General features: G+C 39.1%; 1 protein-coding gene across 1 annotated transcript; it reads right to left on the bottom strand.

Moving 5' to 3' along the window:
- Positions 1 to 4,400: 4,400 nt before the first annotated feature.
- Positions 4,401 to 9,185, bottom strand: LOC120443045 (granzyme A-like). The gene is made up of 5 exons (XM_039620683.1): positions 9,117 to 9,185; positions 8,770 to 8,911; positions 7,008 to 7,146; positions 5,551 to 5,808; positions 4,401 to 4,989 (listed from the first exon to the last, which is right to left on the bottom strand). The coding sequence occupies exons 1-5, from the start codon at positions 9,178 to 9,180 to the stop codon at positions 4,825 to 4,827; spliced, it is 768 nt and encodes a 255-aa protein (XP_039476617.1). The 5' UTR covers positions 9,181 to 9,185; the 3' UTR covers positions 4,401 to 4,824.
- Between the last annotated feature and the right edge of the window lie 845 nt (positions 9,186 to 10,030).

Below are 10,030 nucleotides of genomic sequence, written 5' to 3'. Positions count from 1 at the left end.
GACTCTGATAAGTATAACTGTAAGAGAACAGATGGGTTTAAATCACACTGTGGTCACAAAACATAGCAGAGAGGACCACCTAGTGGTAGGTCATAAAAGGAAAATGTTTCATCATGTTTCATTCAATATTTACCGTGATAATGAGATTGTGGTGAGCAAATATTAGACTCTTCATATAGGAAGAGTGCAAAATTCAAATTGTCTGCAGTATTCTTTTTTAATCTTAATTAAATTGCTTTTTAGAGAAAACTAAAATGGAGGAAGAAAACATTAAAAATGTTGTTTCGTAGGCACTGGCGGGTTTGAGTTTGAACTCTAAAATCAAACAAATGAAATATAAATTCTTGATGACATGAAAAATTAATGCCTTCCTTTGTTCAAAAGTTAAAAATAGAAGAAAGGATATTAAAAAATTCAAGCTCAAATACTCAGATAAATACAAAAATTTATCTGTATTAAAAATATGTTCACAAGCATCACTTTTGATTTACAGGAAGTGGTGAAACTGTCTGGCTGACAGGCTGAACAATCAGACTTTGTTGTTTTATTTTTATGAATTTTCTGTGTACATTAAAAAAATCCCATTTCACTGGTTTATCAGAGCACTTTTAGGTATATGTCACAAAGAAGGCCCACTTGGAGGTATTTAAAGTTATTTGGAAAAAGCGAAAATAAGATTTGATTAAAAAAAAAATCTTTTTCACAAATACGAATATAACAGGGCAACAAAGGAAAAACGTCAATTCCAGTGTTTCTGTCATGGTCCCTCAGTCCTCATCATGTGTATGTTCCATTTTCCATAATGTGAAAATCCACAATGCTTTTCACTCAGCCTTTAGTGCTTTCTTCGAAAGTATACCAGCAAGAAGGCAGCCATAATCCCTTAAGAATATACTCAAACTCTAAAGGCCTGAGGTACAAAGTAAGCGATCAGTAGTCCAAATAAGATAGCAGAGAGCAGCTATTCCAGAGGTTTGCAGCTTTTGTAAGACCACAGGACAGTCCCGATATCTCCTGGATTGTCACAGACATTTTTAAAAAATCCTTCCTGTTTTTTATATTTCCTTCTTCGTTTATAGCCATTTTTATCAGAATCAGAATCAGAATCAGAACTTTATTGTCATTGTCACAGGAAAACGAAATTAAGAATGGTCCCCGATCATTGCATCATCCCTAGCAATATCAAAATATAAATAAAAACAATAAAATTCAATAAATAAAATAGAATACTTAAAATACTAATAAGACGTAACAGTAAACATTCACATACATTCCCACATACATACTTCAGACTGTGCATAGATTAACACAAGAGTGGCGTGATGGATATTTTTTTGTAGTATTCAGATGTGCTATTGCAGTTGGATAAAAGCTGTGTTTGAGTCTATTTGTCCTTACGCTGATTGCCCTGAACCGTCTGCCTGAGGGCAACAGTTCAAACAGGGAGTGGCCAGGATGTGAGGTGTCTTTTATGATGTTGTGGGCCTTTTTAAGACAGTGGATGTTGTGTAGAACTTCCAGTGTGGGGAGAGGGCAGCCAGTGATCTTTTGGGCGATGTTAATGATCCCTTGGAGTGCTTTCCTCTGAGCCCCTGTGCAGCTAGTGTACCAAATGCATATGCAGTAGGTTAGAACACTCTCAATGGTGGCTCTGTAGAAGGACACCAGCAGTCTCTGTGTGATGTTATTCCTCCTGAGAATTCTCAGGAAGTACAGTCTCTGTTGGGCCTTTTTCAGCAGCTCGGAGGTGTTCACACTCCAGGAAAGGTTCTCCTCTATATTGACTCCCAGGAAGCGGAAGCTTGCCACCCTTTCTACACAGGCCCCATTAATGAATAGTGGTTGGATCTCTGCCTTTTTCCTTCTGAAGTCTATTATGAGTTCTTTGGTTTTTGAAGTGTTTAGGAGGAGGTTATTGGCCTTACACCATGACGTCAGCTGCTCCACCTCGTCTCTGTACGTCGACTCGTCTCCCTTGGAAATGAGCCCCACCACTGTGGTGTCGTCTGCAAATTTCACAGAGATGTTGCTGTGGTGGCGAGGAGTGCAGTCGTGTGTATAGAGAGAGTAGAGCAGTGGACTGAGCACACAGCCCTGGGGTGAGCCAGTGCTGAGACTCAGGGCTGAGGATGTGTGATGGCCAACTCTGACTCTCTGTCTACGGCCCGAGAGGAAGCTGTTGATCCACATGCAGGTGCTGTATGGAAGCCCCAGGTCTTGTAGCTTGGCCACCAGTTTGTGTGGAAGGATGGTGTTAAAAGCTGAGCAGTAATCCACGAAGAGCACCCGCACATAGCTCCCATGCTCTTCCAGGTGTGTTACTGCAGCATGGAGTGCTGTGGCTACAGCGTCTTCCGTGGACCGGTTTGCTCTGTAGGCAAACTGGTGTGGATCCAGGCTGCGGGGCAGGGCTGCTGTGATGTGTCTGCGGACCAGCTTCTCAAAGCATTTCATTACCACTGGGGTGAGTGCCACCGGTCTGTAGTCATTCAGGCCGGTGATGTGGGGCTTCTTAGGCAAGGGGACTATGGTGGAGGACTTCAGACAAAGTGGGCAGTCGCCTGTGCGAGGGATTTGTTGAAGATCCTGGTGAAGATCCCAGCCAGCTGTTCTGCACAATCCCTCAATATTCAACCTGGCACACCATCAGGACCCGCCGCCTTCCTCAAGTTAACAGCCTGCAGCATGCGCCTCACCTCGTGCTCTTCCAGGGTGAGGGTGGTGCTGCTATGGGTGGCGTGTTGCTGCTGTGGCTCCAATACCTCCGGTACCATGGTCTCAAAGCGGGCGAAGAAGATATTCAGCTCCTCTGCCAGCTCCAGGTCACTGTCCGCAGCTCCGAGATTGACCTTATAGTTGGTTAGGTGCTGGATGCCTTGCCACACCTGCCGGCAGGTGTTACTCTCCAGATGGTCCTCAATCCTCCTCCTATAGTCCCCCTTCGCCTCTCTGATGCATCTCTTCAGGTTGGATCGGGCTGCGGTGTACTGATCCCTGTTGCCAGACCTGAATGCAATGTTCCTCTCCTTCAGCAGCTACCTGACCTCCCGGGTCATCCAGGGCTTTTGGTTGGGATAAGCCCGGATACATTTGACTGCTGTAACAGTGTCTATGCAGTGTTTTATATAGCAGAGAACACTGTCTGTGAACATTTCCAAGTCCTGATGTTCAAAGATATCCCAGTTAGTCCTGTCAAAACAGTCTTGCAGCTGCTGAGAGGCACCCTCTGGCCATATGGTAATATTCTTTGTGATGGTAGGAGCAGTTTTCTTGAGGGGGGCATATGCAGGGATTAGAAACAGTGACAAGTGGTCAGACTGACCCAGATGTGGGTCAAGAAGGGGTAAAGAAGCTGAAATTTGCACTGAAAAGAGGTGAAAAGAAATTTTGCCATGAGCAGGATTCGAACCCGGCCCTCCTGGTCGCAACGCGGCTAGTCATCTCACTGAGCCAAACTCATTCTCACAAGAAAAGAAATGGAGAGACTGACAATTATGCTGAAATGAGCAGAAGCTTCTGAGAATAATGCTGATACGAGGTGAAATGGTTGAAAATTCTGCAGAAAAGAGGTAAATCAGCAGAAATTCTGCTGAAAAGAGGTGAATCAGCAGAAATTCTGCTGAAAAGTGGTTAAGAAGCAGAACGTTGCACTGAAAAGAGGTGAATCAGCAGAATTTCTACTGTAAAGAGGTTTTTGGTGAAAACAGCTGAAAGAGCTGGAATTTGTGCTGAAAAGGGGTGAAGCAGCTGAAATCTGTGTTGAAAAGAGTTAAAAAGTTCAACTGAGTACTGAAAATATTGTTGCCACAAGCGGGATTTGAACCCGGGCCTCCCAGTCTGAGAATGGCTGCTCATCTCACTGAGCTAAAACACAGCTAAGCCCGGCGAGCAAAATCAGTGACCCCACTGATAATGTGGAAGAAATGGGCAAAAAATATTGCAAAAAAAATTCAATATCCTAAAAAGTATAGAAGTTATGAGCACCAAAAGTCATAACCGACATAAGCAGAAATAGCAGAATGTTTTTTAAAGTTTGAATGGCGAAAATCTAAGCATAAATGACAATCCAATAATATAACTCTGACAATAAGATCAGAGAATAATCACATCATGCATCTGCTTGTTTGCCTTCTGAAGATACAATTACAAAAATGTTTCTTTAAAAGAAATTAAAAGTTAAAAGTTATTAAAAGTTATTAAATTTGAATACTAAAAATAAAAGACTAAACTATTAGTTTTGGGGCACAAACATTTTTAAAGATTTAGGAGTTAGTGTAAAAAGACAATTTTGAAAGAATTGCAGTACAAACAACGAAAGAGAGAAAGAAAGAGATCTTTTTTATTCATGCTGTTAGTTTTATTAGAAAGTAGAAAATGTAAAAGGTATATAAAAATGTTGCTGGGGGTTTTCATAAACAAATTTTTTATGTCAATTTTCTAGTTAACAGTAGTAAGTATTATCTTTTCACAAGTAAGACAATAAAAGATGGGTAAAGGTCATTTTCCACTGCAAGAAAAAATTATTTTAGGAACTGTTCTTGTAGAAATTCTTTCAGAAATAGCCACATTTATGTAGACTCTACAGCAACAGCAGCCAAAACGCAATTCTGGAAAATGAAATAATCCACAAACCATCACAATGATTGTCCAAGAGAAAGGCTACAAATAGGATCTGGTTTTATGTTTCTGCAGTGGATAGTACTAACCATGAGAGGGTTGATATCATATATGTGTAGTCTCTATGGTGAAAGCAGTGACAGATTAAGCATAAAAGCATCAAAGATTTTTGTCTTGCTTAGCTCATATGTATTGATGCCTGTGGATTCATGGCATTTCATATGACTTCATTGTTTCTTTGATCCAGTTGAGTTGTTTGTTTGAGATGAATGCGTAGACTCCCGGTACGTTCTCTTTACTCTCACACTTCCTTCCAAAAGAAGTAGCTCCAACCAGCTCCCCATTGCACAACAGTGGCCCTCCTGAATCCCCCTGCAGCAAGAACAAATACATGGTAGTCATTCTTTGACTACTCGTGGATGTTATTAAATCCCAGTTCTTTGTATTCTTTAAGGCAAAGAAAGACACGGCTCAAAATGGTCTAACTCAAAAATGATCTTTAATTTTACATTTTCCGGAAAATGGAGACTGAGCACACACACAAACGCCAGCTCACTTCTGGGGCATCAGGAGCCTGTCTCGCTATATATATTTTGCAACACGTCACCCATAGTTTCGATACAAACAAACCCTTATATGGAACAAGTTCCTCTTTTCTGTGTCTGATTTATTAATATGCCTGTGCACTAAAACGTCTTGTGCAGCTTACAATAACTTCCCCTTTCTGAGGTCTGTTGCCAAGGCAACCTATCACCCTTTGACCTCGTTCTTCTGGTTTATAAAGGCCTACACATAAAGCAATATAATAAGCAAATAAGCACTAAGTATATATATTAAATACATGACAATGTGAAAAAGCCAAAAGAGTGTTGAGCTGAATGCCTGTTTAATTCAGAAAACTAATAAAAATACACACACACTCTATATACTTACACTACAGACATCAACCTTTTTTTTACCAGTTGAACCAGCACATATCATGTCGCTGGTGATAACAGTACGATAATAAGAGTTGCATTTCTCTCTGTCGATCACAGTCACATTGGCAGACATGAGGACATCAGATGGTTGGTTGTTTTTGGTTAGTCCCCATCCAGCCACCATACATTTGCTGCCAGCTGGAGGCTCCTTGACGGTGTTGCCCAACCGGAGACGCTTCACTGTCGTGGTTAGCATCACTTTTTTTTTAAGCTGAACAATAATCAAATGGACATTTTACATACTCATAATGACTGTTTATATTTGACCTTTACAGAGCAGGTCATGATGTAAGTATTCATGCAGCACTGTGCTAAAGTCTTGAACCCCCACTCATGTATTTATACATTTTGTTTTGTAAATGGAAAATAGGTGTTGTAACTTACTGAAAAATCTAATTATACATACACAAAAATACATTAAAGCGAATAAGTCTGCTTTTACCTTTTATCCTCGTAGTAATACCCAGCAATTAATTTTTGTCCTCTGTCAAGGACATGAGTCTGAGAGTGGGGGGGAGGGGGGTTAAGTGATACTTTTTTTTTAACAAATATTATAATTCTGCTAGTTAAATTTTTTTTTTTTTCTTCAATTTGGGAGCCTCAACTTTGATTTAGTAGGATTTCAGAATTGCACAGTAATTTTACCCCTTCCAAAACAAAACTTATTCATTGTCCTTTGTAGTGGACAGCAGGATTTACCTCACATTTCCAACCAATGTCCATACTTCAGGAAATCAGAGATTAGGGAGAAAAGCAGAAAGAAACTACGGAAGGGGAGTCTGTCTTCCTACTGTCAGGGGTTGAGGTGAAGGGAGACCAGACATCAGAGCAGGAAGGTGAAAGCTCAGAGGACATATCAGCTTTTGAGGAGCCTGAAAAGACGTTTTTCTTCACAGGCTTGTCTCCTATATGGTGGTTGATAAACCAAATTCCAGAACCTCAAAGCCCCAGCTTATACAATACTTCTTATCCACAATGGACACTATCTGTCATCATTTTGCCCCTTCTCAGGGTCCTCAAAAGCTGGTATGTCCTCCTTCTGAACTTTCACCTTGCTGCTCTAATGCAGGGGTGTCCATTTGATTCAGGTGTGTCGGAGCAAGGCTGCATCTAAAGCTGCAGGACAGTAGCTCTGGAGGACTGGACTTGGACACCCCTGCTCTAATGTCAGGCCCTGACAGCTCTTAATATCACTCTGCTTCATCATATCATTTTGTGATCTAACAAGACTTTATGTCCACTTCAAGGGACAAAAGATAAATAAATAACAATAAAAAAGATACAACATGTTTTTTTGAAACCAAATATTTAAATTATCTGAAAATAAAATTTAATAAAGTATTTTTATTCTGGGTTTCAGGAGGGTAACTTTTGCTTCACTTGGTATTGATCAGTGAATTATCAACTTACCTTGAGCAACATGAGGTCATTGACCTTGGTTACTCTGTCATAGCCAGGATGAGGAAATTGTTTCTCAACCACTCTGACCTGCCAAGAATCAACTTCCACTTTCCTGAGGGAGTGTGCTCCCAGTATCACTAGAATCATACTGTAAACAAAAACAGTTCATGTATATAAAATGGTAATAGGTCAGGAGTTTGTAAAACAATCATAAAATAATCATAGTTGCCTCAGTATATTTGGAAAATTTCACCTGTGCTGTTACTGAGCCTTAAATGAATTTCAAGATATTTTCCCACAGCTGAATGAAAATTTCAACATTATAAAAATGTTTTAGATGATAAAATCTGTCTCATATTTCATGTGTATGTAGCTGTGATGTCTGTTATTCTGTAACTGAGTGCAATTTTGTCTCTCGGACAATGACTAGTGCAAACAAAATACTCTGTGAAGATACAACATACAATAACAGTATATACCAGACTGTATAACAGTCTGGTACGGGAACTGCTCTGCCTCGGACCGGAAGGCGTTGCAGAGGGTGGTGAAAACTGCCCAGCGCATCGCCGGAGCACCACTTCCTGCCATAAAGGACATCTACAGGAAGCGGTGTCTGAAAAGGGCTGGGAAAATCATCAGAGACCCCAGTCACCCATCACATAGACTCTTCACCCTCCTGCCCTCTGGGAGGCGCTACAGGAGCCTCCGGACTAAGACCACCAGGTACCGGAACAGCTTCTTCCCCACAGCTGTCAGACTCCTGAACTCTGCCTCCTGACATCTGACAGCCTCTGTAGAAATTATCCACACCCTCACTTATCTTAACTGCACTACTGTATAGCTCTGTGTAAATAATCATTCTGTACATACAATAATTTTTAACCTTACAACTGTTTACAACTTGCATAGTTCCCATTTCTGTATAACTGTATATCTCATATTTCTGTAAAGTTATTTATTTCATACTCTGTATAGTTTTTCATATTTATATCCTGTTCATATCCTGTAAATAGCTTGTACTCACTACAGCCTGTACATACCTATAGTTATAGAATATTCACAACATACTTCATACCGTGTACATTATAACATACCACAATAGACCCATTTCTGTAATATACTTGCATATCTATATTATTGCTAACATATATTGTAATATATCTATATCACTAAAGCACTTCTGGATGGATGCAAACTGCATTTCGTTGCCCTGTACCTGTGCATGTGCAATGACAATAAAGTTGAATTCTATTCTATTCTATTCTATTCTAAAATGGACAAAGTATAAATAAAAAATGAACAATAACTTATTTCCCAGTGTTTTAAATTTTGTATATTCATCCTCTCCATTTATTAGGCAGTTTTAGATTAATAATTATAATAAAGCGTTTTATATGATGGTTGAAAAGATTCTGAACAAAATAAACTGACACATTTTAGTGTCTACTTTGTTGTTCCAGTTCTGAAGCAAGGGTAACATAAAATACCTTTAAAGAGGATTATTTGTATATTTGTTATTTTAAAGGCACCTTTTATACATGTTTATGAATATTTTAAAGGCTGGATTAGAAATGCTTTTTGTCATTTCTTGGAGTGTAATCAACTTCTGTTTTCATTAATCTACCAAGCTGTCAGATTAAGTCATGCCTTACAGACCTTTTCCTTGTGACCTCTTGTTAGATCTCTTTACTTATTATTTTTCACACAGTCAGTTAAACATAAATATTGCAATATTTTGATTTGAAAATTTAAGAAAAGTAAGCGTTCCTACTCAGTGCAGTGGGCGGCTGTCAGGACCCATTGTGGATGGATTAATGTCCCGCCACACGAAGACTGATCACTTGTCACACGAGCCATGAAAGGCAACGAGTGTGGCTTGACTTCTTTCCCTCCAATAATCTCAGAACCATGACCTAAAGCAAAAAGAAAATATCCAGTCACATAACAAAATCAGCAGATGATACAGTCAAAAACAGATGACTGAAACAAACACCCTTCACCAACTGCTTTTGTAATGCTGAAACATATCAATAATGCTGACTATGCATTCTGCTTATTTAAATGAATGAGAAAATTGTCTACAAGTAAATTAAAGTATAATAGAAAAATATGAATCACCTGGCTGGATGATCATGAGGAGCACGCATGAAACGAAAACACTGAAATAACTCTTGCAGAACATTTTGCCTTTTGTCTCTCATAGATGTTGAATGCACTGAAACTGTGACGCTCAGCTTTATATAGAGAGCTGAAAGGATGTGGTCTGACAACTGAAATGAACAAGTCTGCAAAATGGGCTCCTAAACGCTTCTAAGGTTGTTATCAAATATTAACAACCTTACACCATTTACCATCACCACCACCACCAACAACAATAACAACAGCAACACACACATATACTTACACACTTTTTGATCATGAGAAATTTGACTCGGTGTATTTCTCATGGATGAATACTTCATTGTACTTGTATGACTGCTAAACTAAACTTAGATTATTGTAATTTTCATTCTGTGCTTTAAAGACTTCTGTATTTCATGAAATATTGTCATTCAAATTCATGGGACAATTGAGAGGAATGTGTAATCAACATCTGAGTGAAACGAACTGCTTTATAATACATATGTAGTGTGTTTTACATGTCATATGGTGTATGATATGTAATACAGCAATATATGTATCACACATTATTGATGTATTACATTTTAATCGATTCCAAGTTGGACAAAATGTTTTATTTTAAAATTAAAATTAAAAGTAAAGTAAAATAGAAGACATTACTTACCTGACTGGATGATGAAGAGAAACATGCATGAGAAGAAAACACTGAAATTCCTCAGGCAGGACATTTCTTCGAAATTGTTTGATCAGATGTTGAATGTTGAAACTGACTGTGATGCTCCGCTTTATATGTTGAACTACAAGGATATGGTATGACCACAGAATTAATGAATCAGCAAAATTAACATATGCACACAAATGGTTAATAATATGTGGTCAAGTATAAACACACACACACAGAGTTTTGGGAA

Source organism: Oreochromis aureus, linkage group 12 (genome assembly GCF_013358895.1).
Source record: "Oreochromis aureus strain Israel breed Guangdong linkage group 12, ZZ_aureus, whole genome shotgun sequence".
NCBI classification, from domain to species: domain Eukaryota; kingdom Metazoa; phylum Chordata; class Actinopteri; order Cichliformes; family Cichlidae; genus Oreochromis; species Oreochromis aureus.
This window is presented reverse-complemented; position numbering and strand designations above follow the sequence as displayed.

Bases quoted from the DNA above. Each gene is read 5' to 3' on its own strand.
- LOC120443045 (XM_039620683.1), bottom strand. From the start codon at position 9,180: ATGTTCTGCAAGAGTTATTTCAGTGTTTTCGTTTCATGCGTGCTCCTC. The intron at 8,912-9,116 runs GTGATTCATATT...TTTTTGCTTTAG, and splicing joins CCTCATGATCATCCAGCCAG to GTCATGGTTCTGAGATTATT. The intron at 5,809-7,007 runs GTAAGTTGATAA...ATTATTGTTCAG, and splicing joins ATGACCTCATGTTGCTCAAG to CTTAAAAAAAAAGTGATGCT.